Below are 14,273 nucleotides of genomic sequence, written 5' to 3'. Positions count from 1 at the left end.
TTGAACGTTGAACTTGGCTATAGATATGTACCCTTATATATGCAATCCACTGTTGTGCTAAATGTAGCAGTGATCACAAAATAAAGGTATATGTTTGCAAAAAAGAGCCCAAAATTAAATGCCATCACAACAATAAACTTTTTCTTTTGCAACATTTAAAATAAATTTGAAAAGCATGCATTGTTCAGAGACTTCAGGCTAAATTAAGTCTGTTCTGTAGAAATGTAAAATAAACACAAGATAACTTAAACCTAAAGTGTTATGTTTTTCTCAGATTTCAGGAATACATTGGTTACAAATGATTATGCACTTGTCAGCATCTAATTTCATTATCAGTATTAGTTTTTCTTCTTACTCTCATACGTCCGTGTGCTTCTCAGTAATCTCTAGCATTTGGCTTTATTTCTGGAAGTAGAACTTAAGCATCTGGTTATAATAGAGCTGTTTATGGTTGCTGTCTAAGAGTACTCTTAACCCTACAGTAGCCCAACAGAAATAATGAGGTACTTTCAAGTGACAGTGCTTCAATAAAGGAGCACATCTTTTCAAACAAGTACCTCTTGCATCAGTCAGCAATTTTGAAACTTTTCATCTTCAGAGAACACTTCACTTCAACATGCCTGCCAAGGCGCTCTGGTGCATTCTCAAGCATATTTTAGGTTGCACACAAACTTCACAGGAGGCACTGGCTAGGCCTGATGAGCTGCGTGTGCCTTAGAACAAATACACCAAACTTTTGGAAGTTAGTTATGTTCTGTCAGCCTTTTAGTCATTACAGAAATCTGAACACTATAAGTAATACTACTGCATATCTGAAGTCTCTTTCCAAATTCACACACTTTAGTTTTAGCTTATTGGTGGTATGTTGGCAACCACCAGTAAAATAAGACAGTGAATTGGCATGAATGCTCTAGGTAAGGGAACATATCCTTGTCCACATGAGCAAAGCTGTACTCTGTGTATATGAGGATAAGTGCTTCTGTCTCCATCCCACAGAGGTGACCAATCTGAGAGGGACTTCTCTTATCAGGGTATCTGGACCACCTGTGTTACACTAGAGAGGGGTAAGGAGAATTTTGCTACCCACAAGGTGAAGATTATGTGTGGTAAGATGATCATCTGTAAGGCTCCTATTTGTAATAGGAAGAAAGTAAAACATTAGAAAACAGTTCATATGCAGTTGCTGTGTGCTGGTTACCAGGAACACAGTGCCCAACCTTTGTGTTGTGTTTTGAATCGCACACGCACACGCGGAAATCATTCTCCATGAACTCAAATTGGGTTAGCAACCTTATTATTGAATAAGTAGTGAGCTGTTATAGGGGCCTGTACTGCTGTTTACATGCTGCTCTTGAAGGTTCTTAACAAGTGCTACACGTCAGTTTAGAGGTGTGTGGGGAAAAGGCTTTTAGCATAAACTAATAAAACTCTTTGATTTAAATGTACTTCCTGTATTAGCAGTGAAATGTGAATCTTGCCTTCATTTACAAGTAGTTTCCATAGTAGCACTGAAAAGTGACTTTGAAACAGTTCTAAAAACCTGTTTTCTGTTGATTTGATTGCAGTGAAACTAGTGCCATGGGTGCAAACCATACAAAGTGACAGAAGGGTATATATGATTTTTGAAGAATAAAAACCTACTTCTACTTACTAGGCACGGTTGACATAAAAATGTGTGTTCGTTTGGGATGCTGATCTGCTGGCTGGTCAACACACCACCTATATTTGGTTAAAGTCAAATATTCCATGAAGTCAAAAATATTGGGTAAACAGTAGCCAGTCTCTTTTCTTGATCATGATGTCATCCAGTAGCCTTGGAGGGAGAGGGAGGTCCACTTCCCCCCAATGCTGCTGGAGACAGGATTCATTTTTCTCACACATGCATGCACACACACACTGTATATATTAGGAGCAGACTACTTTACCTCACAACTCCAGAAAACTGCCCATTTTTCCCCAGTTAAGCCATTTGGTCTGGCTTCTTCTATCCATGTGCTGTATCTCACACAATTTGTGGAAAGGCTTCAGATAATTAAAATAGGACTGTCTGTCTTTTCAGAAGTCTTAATAGCGATAATCACAAATGATAAGCAGCAGTTATTGGTGAAATCATCTGGTTTGATGAAGTCAGATGCACTACTGTGCCATTCAGGGATGACTTTATGGATTATGTGACATCAGTGCATTAGTTTTATATGGGCCAGTACTTGTGTTATGTCTTGTAAAGTGCTGCTTGTACATCTTAGCATTTATAACTTTGAAGTGAATAGCTGAATGGAAGTAATCACTCACACAGCATTCTGAAAGAGATTAGTATGGCTGCAATCCATCTGTTAGTCTGCCACAGAGGTGGGGAACTAGATCTGGCCAGTGGGCTGAATCCATATAGACCCCATGGACCAAGTTTATCACAATGACATACAGTGACTTATTTTTGCTTGTGCAGATAATCATCGGATTCTCATGGATGGCAGAGCTCTACACCCAGTGCTTTGTAACCCCTGATGATCAGCTGATTGGCAGTGCAGCCAGGTCTTTATCTGCCCCACACCTGATGTCATATGTGATGCCAGGTGCAGAGTTTATGGGCATGGTTTGGTCATGGCTTGGACCCATTTAAGCCTCAGGCTGGAGATGCTCCACCCCATGGACTCCACCCCACTCCATAGACTTATTATGCACTTCTTTCATAGTGGAAGGAGTTTTTGGGACTCAGATACACCATTTTTATGTGTATGCCTGAAAACTATAGTGTGGAGCCAAAACAACAACATCAACAACATTTGTGAGTGAAGATATATAGCTACACTTTTCAGAAATATGTGATTGGCTATGGCTTTTTGTTTAATTTCCACTTGATGGAAATTCCTATGTGTGCTCTTAGGTGATGTGTTAAATGGCCTTCTGAATGTAACTGGAGCAGAGATGCATTGAAACCACATCAGTGGTGGTAAAACAACAAAGTACTGTGTTATATTCAGCAAAGACATCCCATTAATGCAAGGATGTTAGCCTGCACAATGGGACTTCGCTTCTTGTGTCTCTCCCATCTGCTGTAGAATGTTGGCAGAACCCTCAGAACAAACTGTGGAGGGAAGGGAAGACATTTCGGGACAGGAGAGGAAGTCCCATTCTGCAGGCAGAAGTTATTGCATTAGTGGGACAATATTATAAGATACAACCATGTTTTTTTATTGCTGCATCTGAAATAGAGACTTAGGGGAAGGCTGGAAGAGGGCATGACAGGACGATTATCAAAAATTAAGTGCAAACTATGGAACCAACAATCTGGATTTTTGCACTGAATAGTCTTTGAATTCTGCCAAACCGGTATTTTGTAAGCAGGCAGACTTTGGTAAATTATAGGAATAAGCAGGATTTCGGATACTTAGAAAAGTAAAAATTCCATCAACTTCAGTGTCACAGAGGAACGAAATGTTTCCTCTCCCATTTGGGTGGGCAGGTGGAGAGAATGAAAGATAAATTTTTCGAAGAAAGTAGAATATTTACTATGCTTTTTATCATTTCCTGGTGAGTTTCTACTTCTACAGTTTGAGAGAGCTTCCAGGACCTACAGTTGGCAGTGAGGAACCTCAGCTGAATGCCCAAATTAGACCCACCAGACCATGTTCACATAGCCACAGTCGCCTGCTACTCATCTGCTTACAATACATCAGGAATGGAACAGCTAAAGTCATGGTGGCAAAGGAACAATCCAAAGCCTTAGGGTGGTTCTCAGTTGTTTTGTTGCAGCCCTGGCTGCAGTTTACATTTGGCATTGAATGCCACCCTGCTTCTTTAGAGTGCAACCACAGCTGCCTTATAAAAGTTGATTGATAGTTGGACAGCCCCACCCATCTGTCAAATGTGGAGGGCTGCATTTTGATCTGACACATCCAATGGAAGTGGTTCCCCTAGCCTATGGAATTGCAAGGGCCTTTGTTGTTGGCATCTGTCTGTCTCAAGAGGCAATGAAGTGCGTCTGGGTTAGCAGCACTGAGGTGACATCCCTGGGGCACAAGCCTGGGCAGTGTGTAAGGAGGTCCTGGGCTGCCCAGACAGGACCCCGCCCCCTTCAGCCTCACTGATGGGGCCTAAAGGAGAGTAGAGCAATATGTTTGGCACCAGCTTGGCAGACTGTAAGTCTAGAAATTAAGCTGCAGTTGACGAAGCTAAGCCACATCTATTTTAAAAATCAAAATAGATGGGGCGAGAACTGGGTCTGAAGGTGAGCTTAAGGTGTTCTGCAAACAGCTCCACAGACCTAATCCCGTGCTGTCCAGAGACTCAGCACAGGAATGTTACCATTGGGGGATGGGACAGCACTGTAAGGTTTTGTTGGTGCCCATTTGCCATCTCTAAACTTAGAGTGATAAAGAGAGAAACAGTTTTCTTTAGCTTTGCACATGAAGTGATACTGTTAGGAAAATAAGGTAAAGGGTAAAGGTACCCCTGCCCATACGGGCCAGTCTTGACAGACTCTAGGGTTGTGCGCCCATCTCACTCAAGAGGCCGGGGGCCAGCGCTGTCCGCAGACACTTCCGGGTCACGTGGCCAGCGTGACAAGCTGCATCTGGCGAGCCAGCGCAGCACATGGAACGCCGTTTACCTTCCCGCTAGTAAGCGGTCCCTATTTATCTACTTGCACCCGGGGGTGCTTTCGAACTGCTAGGTTGGCAGGCGCTGGGACCGAGCAACAGGAGCGCACCCCGCAGCGGGGATTCGAACCGCCGACCTTTCGATCGGCAAGTCCTAGGCGCTGAGGCTTTAACCCACAGCGCCACCCGCGTCCCTGTTAGGAAAATACCTGAATATTAAAAATTAGTAATTAAAAGGATTTCCAGTATTGGAGAAGGAGCAAGAAGCAGCTGCACTGAAGGTAGTCAGGCATATTTCAGTTTTGCCAGTTGAGAATATAGTAAAAATAGAGTTGAAATCGCCGAAGAATTGATGCTTTTGAATTATGGTGCTGGAGGAGACTCTTGAGAGTCCCATGGACTGCAAGAAGATCAAACGCATCCATTCTTAAGGAAATCAGACCTGAGTGCTCACTGGAAGGACAGATCGTGAAGTTGAGGCTCCAATACTTTGGCCACCTCATGAGAAGAGAAGACTCCCTGGAAAACACCCTGTTGTTGGGGAAGATGGAGGGCAAAAGGAGAAGGGGACGACAGAGGACCAGATGGTTGGACAGTGTTCTCGAAGCTACCAGCATGAGCCTGACCAAACTGCGGGAGGCGGTGGAAGACAGGAGTGCCTGGCGTGCTCTGGTCCATGGGGTCACGAAGAGTCGGACACGACTAAACGACTAAACAACAACAACAACAACAAGAAGAAGAAGAGTTGAAATAAAAGGCCTTAATGCCATCTTGGCTTAGGAACAGGCTTCCCTTCATGCCATCAACATTACCCAGAAACAGAAGAAATGAAACCTGTTAACTGGAGGCAACCGTGATCCAGCAGCATACACCATAAGCACTTTTTTCTACAGAGGGTTGAAATTACTTTGGAAAAGTCTGTTCCCTGGCCTCCACTGATCACATTATTAAGGACCATTAGTACATCTAGATGCTTGAGTTAGCTTGATGATACTGAAGTACTCAGCAGTATATCATCATTATACAATTCCACAGGAACTAGACAAAGTTAGCCACAAGAAACTCGGGTCATTTTAAAAACTAAAAGTACAGCCCTCAGGTTTCTCTCTCAGAGTATTGCTGAAAGATCAATAGCTTCTGATTCCGGACTTCCATTTTTATCTTCATGAACCTAACAAAAGTGAATATTTACTGAGGCTGAAAAAAGCTTTTTGTTATGCATGTTAGCTTGTTTTTTTTCCTTTAAAAAATGGCACGCATATTTTGAAACAGCTGTTTGTTTCGTGTGTCAATAGGAATATGAAGGTTGACAAGATTTTTATTTTACACCTCTAGAGTACCGTATTTTTTGCACCATAACACTCACTTTTTTCCTCCTAGAAAGTAAGGGGGAATGTCTGTGCGTGTTATGGAGCGAATGCCTGCGGGTGGCGGGGGGGATCTCCTGCAGTCGTGAGCAGAGGATCCATGGTTCCCCTTCCTTCCCTCCTCCGTGGTTACAAAGCATGGATCCACATGGATCCTCAGGATTTTTGCATTGGGCTACTCCAAACTCACTGTCAGATCACATGTCTGTGGCCACAGCATGAACCACAAAAATCATATATCCACTATTTCATTTAGAATATTTTTTTTCTTGTTTTCCTCCTCTAAAAACTACGTGCGTGTTATGGTCTGGTGCGTATTATAGAGCGAAAAATACGGTAAATGGGATAGATTGCCTTATAAATTGTCTTAAATGGTGACTAGAAAACATTTTGAGGGCATAATCAGCAATTAATAGCAGTATTTTTAAAAACTTTGCTTGCTTTAAAAATTAGAAAATATTTCATCACATATTTTTTCAATGTTTACCCAGATTTACCAACCACACACTCTTAATGCACAAGACACACATGCAGGTACATGTGCATGAACACATATTCTGTTTATTTTTCTGGGCCTTCTCTACTAGGCAGCAGTTAGGGGATGAGAGATGTAGCAGTGCAACATATAAATAAAGGAATTTGAACAAAGTATCTCATTATTTTCAGTATTTGTGCTTCACTTCATCCCACAACACTCCCCAGTACGAAGGCATATTATCCAATGTTATATAGGCTAGCTGTTTGGACCTAACACATTGATTCAACATTGATTCAAAAAGGGTTCATTTTTTCAGGTGGAAGGTATTCCATTCTGAAAGCTATTTAATTTTGGAGTCTGTTATGAGCCTAGACTCCCAATCTTGTCAAATAACACTTGGTATAGGCATATGCTGTGAACAGCCTGAAGTCAGAATTAGTCTAGTAAGCAAAGCAAGATGGTTTATTTGATTGAATTCCTTCAAGTATAAATTACAAGTCCTTTCTAGCTTTAATTCAGTTCTGTTTGCTTTTCAGAGAGATCTAAAAAATTCAGTAAGTTTATGCTTTTGAAAGCACACTTGTTTTAATCTTTAAGACATTGGGAGAAGAGTTTATTGAGTTTTGAGATGGAGCCTTTTCTAACTTGTTGACTACATCATAACTGAACCACATTTGCATGTCAGGCTGAACTGTGTTTTAGCATGTGGAGAATAGTCCTAGACTCATCCAGTGTTTGCACACTTCTCCTATCATCCCATAAGTTCAAAAGGAGGAATTCCGAAGCTTCTCCTTTTTCTTTAGGATAGCACAGTTTCTTGTGTCACTTGGAGCTAAAAAATAAGCCAGTTTCAATTACAGTTCCTTGTATGGAAGACATGGGAGGCTGCACTTAACAAAAACCAAAAGCAAGAGCTTTCAAACAAATCTCAGCTTTGTAGGAAGGAGAAGGTAAGGCAAGAGGAGCCTGTCAACTTAGGAGGAGGCTAAGCCCTTTCACAGTGCATTAAACTCTGGTTTAGCATGACATTCAAATACAGCCAGTATCTTGGTAACTTGATATTATTCAGGTCAAAAGACCTGTTGTGGAGAAAAATATTGTTCCCTGCTTGGGACATAGGAATAGCCAGTGAAAACCATGTTGCCAGTGCAAGAGTGTGAGAGGATTATGAGGCAGCATTCATATTTGTGCTGAAATGTGATAATTTATTGATATTATGGGTATGTGGACAGCAGTACATTACTTTTGCAAAAACAAAACTTAAACCCCTAAATGTTTTGTCAAAGTGAACAAATTGTTTTGGAAAAGGACAGCCCTTATGAACTGTGCCAGATGAACAATAGTTGTATTTCTAACCAATCACTTGCAAACAATTGTTATCCTTTATTCACAATGAAAGCCTTGATATTTCATATTCTCATTCTGACTGCTAGAATGATTTAAATATGAAAGCATCATGTGTCAGAGCCATTAGAATAATTGAAATGTTAATGGACATGACCTCCAATCCCTGCCAGAAGAAAGCATTAGGCTCCAAACCTATCTTTGAAAAACAGGTTTTCAAATAAGTCTACATTAGTTTGCTCTAGTGAGCATATGGATAGTGAGCAAAGACCAGAACCACACCAGAAAGAAAAACAACTGACAAGTGGTGAAAATTTTGAAATATTCAATGCAAACATGATGCAAAATAAACACTAAATTAAATAGATATGAATGCAATATAATAGATGAAACAATTTCAGTGGGACTACTACAAACACTAAATAGGGGGAAATTTAGCTGGTTGCATTAACTGCTTAAGATTAAGATGACATGTAAAGATTAAGATGACATGTAAAGATAGATGTAAAGACTTTGTGGAACAATGAGTAAATAAATTATTGAAAATTGAGAAAATGTTAATCAAAACAACCTTATTTACCAGACTTTCTTGGGTGAGGTCTACTGTTTTCCATTAGAAGATTTCTGAGCAAATGTAGTCCACAAGGATCAGGAAGAATAAAAAAGGAAACAAAAACAGGAAAAAACTGAAGAAAACTATCCTCTTTGAGACCTGACCTGGAAGGAGTACAAGTCTCCTCTTAGCGAACAAACCAGTGTGCCCAATAAAAGCATAGATTGATTCTTCATTTCTCCAAAACACCAAACCACTGTTCCTGCTTTCATAGAAGGTGGGTTTGGAGAGGAAAATGTTGCTGGAGGAAAATCCCATGTGAACTAGAAGTTGTAAGAGAAAGGTCGAGAGAGAGAAGAAGGCCCTTTCCCTAAAATAAAAAATTTCATTTTAAATCTGGTTCTCATTGGTTACATCCTCAAATAATTTTATTCATTAAAAATTAATCCTCCATCAATTTGTGACTTACACCAAGATTCTGAGTCTTCTTTGTTCCTCCTCTTTTAATTACCCAAAGAAAGGCTTCAATTTTTAAACAGGAAAAGGATGTTGTTTTAAAAAAGGAAAAACAATCTGCTAATGTAAGATACATACTTTGACATCAAACAATGTCATGGAAACTTGGAAAACCCAAACTTGCAGCACTAAAATGACAAAGGAAGAGCAAGAAGAGCAGATATTTTTAATCTAAAATGCCTCATTGCAGCAGGAAACAGGGCATCTCTTCCTTCATTTACTTTCTCTTCTACAGTTTATTTTTCTCTGTCCATTTGTGTTATTTTATTTTGGTCCATTCTGCACTGATGGACACCTTCGCTGCCCTCCATCAGAGCCTATGATGCAATGGGTGGCCTTTTGGTCATGTTTGCTTTTGGTAGCATTCCACCCTCCACTGATGGGCATGAATGTCTTGTTGAGGGACAAAAAGTGGACATGTACCCAGTCATTGCCAGCATTTCCACCAGGCACACCAAAACCACTCATGCCGTCTACCAAGTGACATTGTGAGAGCAAGCCTCCGTGGTGCTTGACACCGATGCCAATATTTCCAACCATCACAAACTTGGGGTTTTCTCTACTTTGGTTCCATTCATTTTGTTGTTGACAGCAGACTGTTTTTTCAGACTGAGAGGTCACAAGTTTCCTTTGACATGGCTACAACACCACACCTTAGGGACTTGACCCCTTCTCAAATTTGAGCATGGCAGGTGCTGTTGCCCTCTGCTTGCATACTTTGCTAGACTAAGTGCGGCATAACCAGGATGCCTGATCCCACACTGAAGGCCTGACTTTCAGTGGTAAGGGACTCATTAGTTCTAAAACTAATGACATTCTGTACCGAAGCTCCATACCTAGGCCCACAGTGTTCCATATGCCCTTGTCATGGAGGTTTCTCCAGATGTCCTGTATCTCAGTCAACAGAGGCACAATTATCCTGTTAGTCATCTTCACATTGATCCAAGAGGTCGTTCCCATCTGTGAAGTTCAGTTATCTAACCATCCCAGGGCAGCAGATATCCCAAGCATCTGTTTTGACTTGTGACATGTCATAGTTGGGAGCTATACCCACCAGCATTTGGGACCAGACTCTGGCACTTCTGCTTGGTGTGGCATACTGTCACCATGGTTCACATGCAATATGCAGTTGACTTTTTCTTGCTTCCTGGAGATGACATTTCCTGTTCAAAACCTTTGTCTCCTCTTAAGAGAGATGGATCAGAACCCTCCTCTGAAAGGAGACAATGGAATCGTTATCTGATGCCTTGAGACTTCAGGGCTTCTGTTCACTATCCTGAGAAAGGTAGATGCCTCTAGACAATTGTAGACCTTCTTGACATAATTCCTTCATGAGACCAAGGAAATTCAGGATTGCCAGCATCCTTCCATTCCTTTATGTTGGGAATTTGTACCCATAGACTTGAAGATATGTACTTCCACATAGCGATCTGACACAAACATCACATCCTTCACATCCTCAGGGAGACCATTGCTTCCAACTCCTCCTATTTCTACTGGCCATGGCCCCCAGAGTATTCATAGAATGTGTGACTTCTTCCCACATGCTATTTGGATGGTCATGCACATCTGGCCTCTAGCATACCTCAAAACCTTATTGTATTGGCTACCAGTGTGGTTTCTGAACCTGCTCACACAGCCAGCTGCCAAAGTGTCTAGGATCAATGACTTCAACTGTGTCACCTCTTCATCTGTTTGAAGAGGCACCTTCTTTAGCATTGGCTCCTAGATATGTTCCAGCAGGGAGTGGGCTCCCATGCCAAATGTCTTCTTCCACCTTTGGGAGTTCAGTGCTCCTTGTGGTGAATGCAGATGATCGACTTGTACTGCTCTTTCACCCCTCAGTCCTTGACTGCTGTAGTTGCCACAAACACTTTTGTGTGGGGTGGGGGCACATTGTGGGACTTATGGTCAAGGCTGTGTGTTCCTGAGTAGAGCCAAGGCTTCTCATACATTCCCCTGAACTGCTGGCCATCACCAGAGTCTTCAGGTTCTCCTTTTGGAGCCATACCATCCAAGCGGCCTCTACATAAACAAGCAAACTGGCACTGGTTCAAGGATTCTCCTGCCCTTACACTGGAGTTGTGGAACTGGTGTGTACCTAATGTTATCATTCCTGTGGTGATTTATATTGCCGTGAAAGAAACTGACCCAGCAGACCACCTGAACCATACTTCATTACTCTGGCAGGTGGACCCTTGTGCTTTCCACTACCTATTCCTCTATTAGGAGATGCTGCAGGTAGAGGTTTTTGTCACCTTCACCAACAGGTAGTGCAATGATAGTTCTGCAGCCAGAAGGGCATGTACAGGAGACGTCTGGTGGTGCTTTCCTCTTGAATAACTAGTGATGGGTCAACAAATTATCACTGGCCTTAAGAACCACTTTCTACTAGTCAGCTGTAACATATAGCTACATCATGATAGTGCGACAATACTCATGCAGTTACCAGCACAGATATTACCTGACAAGAGTTACATAACTCAGTTTGTGATTTAGGGGTAGGTAACCTTTTTTCTGTCTTGGTGCAAGGGACCACACTCAAGTGGTAATCTTGGCCAAGACAAAGGTAGGTGCGGCTGTTCAGCTGTTCCCAATCACCAGGGCAGCAATGAGACAGAATGAGATCTCCACGGCCTCCCAGTTTCCCCCTCCCCACAATAGAAGAGGATGCTGGTCCTTTGAGAACCACAGCTTCATGGTGTTCCAGGAACCTTGAGGTAGTAGTTCCCAGCATATCCCGCTTCCCTCACCTTTTGTGACAGAAATGGCAAGGGATGCAGAATCACCATTGGGAACATTCACTTGAAGGTGCTCTGGATACCTTCCCTTGTCCTTTGCCTTTCCCAAGTAGTTTCAAGCAGTATCCTAAGAGAGCAGTGGTCCAAAACATCCTGTTTGGACCTGTTGAGGAGGCTGGTTCTGGCCCATTGGCTGCTGGCTCCCTGGGGATTATTTCTGACTAAACGGCAAGAATCTTAATGTGATTGTGTTGCCAGTTACATAGATTGATGAGTATATGAATCATTCATGTGATTTATTTGACAGCTGGTATTAATTCCACAGTTTTTGACACCCCCCACCCTTTCAACTATTTAGGATTTTTATTCCATTAAACTAAAAAGAATTACGACACAACTGCAGTTGTTTCTATACTTAACTTGGGGCTAAGCTCCTTTGAGCTCTGTGCTGCTTACTTCTGAACATGTAGGTTAACTAGCAAAACATAGGTAAAGGTAAAGGGACCCCTGATCATTAGGTCCAGTCGTGAACGACTCTGGGGTTGCAGCGTTCATCTCGCTTTATTGGCCGAGGGAACCAACGTACAGCTTCCAGGTCATGTGGCCAGCATGACTAAGCCACTTCTGGTGAATCAGAGCAGCGCTTGGAAACACCGTTTACCTTCCTGCCAGAGCAGTACCTACTTGCACTATTTATCTACTTGCACTTTTGACGTGCTTTTGAACTGCTAGGTTGGCAGGAGCAGGGACCGAACAACAGGAGCTCACCCCGTCATGGGGATTTGAACTGCCGACCTTCTGATCGGCAAGTCCTAGGTTCTGTGGTTTAACCCACAGCAACACCCGCGTCCCTCTTAGCAAAACATATTGAGCTTTAAAAAGCCTAGTGAAATGCAACCTTTAGTTTTAAATTAGAAATGGAAACAATCTGACAAAGAATTGTAAACATTTACCCTGTTAGCCTGAACTTTCCCAGTTAGAAGAAATCCTTCTCAGTTCTCTGAGAGGCTGCAAAGCTTGCAGACCAAAAAAGGATCAAGCTCCACCTATTCACTCCCCAAGTTTGTTTTTAATCAGAGTTATCTGCATTCTCCATTCAATTCATGCTGGTAAAACAACTGAACAAGTGATCTCCTACAGAAAGACTGTCTGTGCTTCCTCAAAGTCTACACCTTTTGAATCTGAGCTAATCTGCCACGAACAAGCCAGTTGTGGGAGGCCATGGCCATAATGACCCAGGCAGTGATGGCCCTCTTCTTAGAACAGCCTATTCCAGTATGAGCTTCCTTTTTTCATCTGCAACGAGAGCCCCAAGAATGTAGCTGTGAACTGGCATAGTACTTTGCTGGTCAGTGTGGTAAGAAACTTCTCACTCGCTAGATGGACATGGTATGTGCCACAAAATGGTCTAGCTGCCACTGTGCCAGAAACCTATCTGCTTCACTGGACAATGTAGCTTTGGGAAAAGGTTTGGGGTACATCAACAGCTCTTCAGAGTCTTAGGCAAGATACAAGAGACATGCCCCAGTCATTCCGGTGAGGAAACCAAGTTTTTCTGCTCAAGCTAATGTCTGATCTGATTTACAAAGGCAGGCTGAAATCTATGTCCTAAGCTCATTCTTAACCATTGTCTTAGCAAAGCATTCACATGGCTTAATAGCAACTGTGGAGAATACACTTTTGCTGCTGATGGTCTTTGGTGGATGCTGAGAGGGCATTTGATAAGTTCACTTGGGGCTACTTTATTTGAAGCACATCCGGTCATAAACAGCTTCAATAACAGTACTATGTTTGGTCAGAAATGAGGTATGACTGCAGACCAGCTCACTGCCAACCCCCACTTGATTTAGCATGGTCCCAAAGTCTCTTGTTAACCTTATCTGAGAGTGTAGCACATGCAATTCCCTTTCAAATATCTGAAGCGAGGTGTAGGGCAACACCTATGCCAGGGCTGGCGAACCTCTGGGTTGTGGGCCTAATTAGGTCTGCTAACCAGTTCCATGAAACCACACATACCTACCCAACATCATATGTGATGTCAGATGTGGGACAGGTAGGGACATTGCTGTTAGCTCACAGTCGTGAGCCATATCGTGTGCACCTGAGGGTTTATTGGCAATGCAGGCTTGCTCTCACCCTTGCAGTGAGAGCAAAGGCACCAGCATCAGCTTCCTTAGAGAGTTCCCTGTAGGGAATTCATAGCCCAGCTATGCCTTGCCAAACCAGGACTTGAGCTTCAAGCCTTGCTTGGCTTTTCCTTTGTATCCCAGTTTGCGCTGCTGCAGAGGAATGCCAGGGTGCTCTCCCACAGGCCAAATGCAGCTCCACACCCCTGGCCAAAAGGTTTGAGCCACCTGGAAAAAGTGTAGACTAAAACATACACATGTGCTTTAAGCACAGCAAGAAAAGGACAGAGCTGCATTTTAACCTGCATTTAGAATAATGGGAAGTCTTCTTCTAGCAACTATGAGCTAGCTTTTTAGGTCACTTACTAATTTCCTCCTCTTTTCTTTGCTTTTAATCTTTCTGACAGGAGGTTGTACTATAATTTAAAATAAGAGGTGGGGAAGCAGATGAGAGGCCAAAAATTCAAGTTTAAATTTAAATTCATGCTCAGTGGTGATAGCTATTGCAGTTGTTATATGTAACATCTGTTGAAAGAGCTGCTGACACTTT

General features: G+C 42.4%; 1 protein-coding gene across 5 annotated transcripts in view; it reads left to right on the top strand.

The window, feature by feature from the left end:
• TDRD3 (tudor domain containing 3) overlaps positions 1–14,273 on the top strand; it is a 65,622-nt gene that overhangs the window by 44,212 nt on the left and 7,137 nt on the right. The window contains exon 13 of one of the 5 annotated variants that reach the window (XM_028728410.2): positions 997–1,017. The exons of the other annotated variants lie outside the window; for them this stretch is intronic. Within the exon in view, the coding sequence (XP_028584243.2) occupies positions 997–1,002 (6 nt within the window). The 3' untranslated portion in view covers positions 1,003–1,017. Of the gene's footprint in view, positions 1–996; positions 1,018–14,273 lie in introns of those variants that run through there. 5 annotated transcript variants of the gene reach the window in all.

This window comes from Podarcis muralis, chromosome 4 (genome assembly GCF_964188315.1).
Source record: "Podarcis muralis chromosome 4, rPodMur119.hap1.1, whole genome shotgun sequence".
Lineage (NCBI taxonomy): Eukaryota > Metazoa > Chordata > Lepidosauria > Squamata > Lacertidae > Podarcis > Podarcis muralis.
Note: the sequence above shows the minus strand (reverse complement) of the source record. Positions and strands in the feature narration are given on the sequence as shown.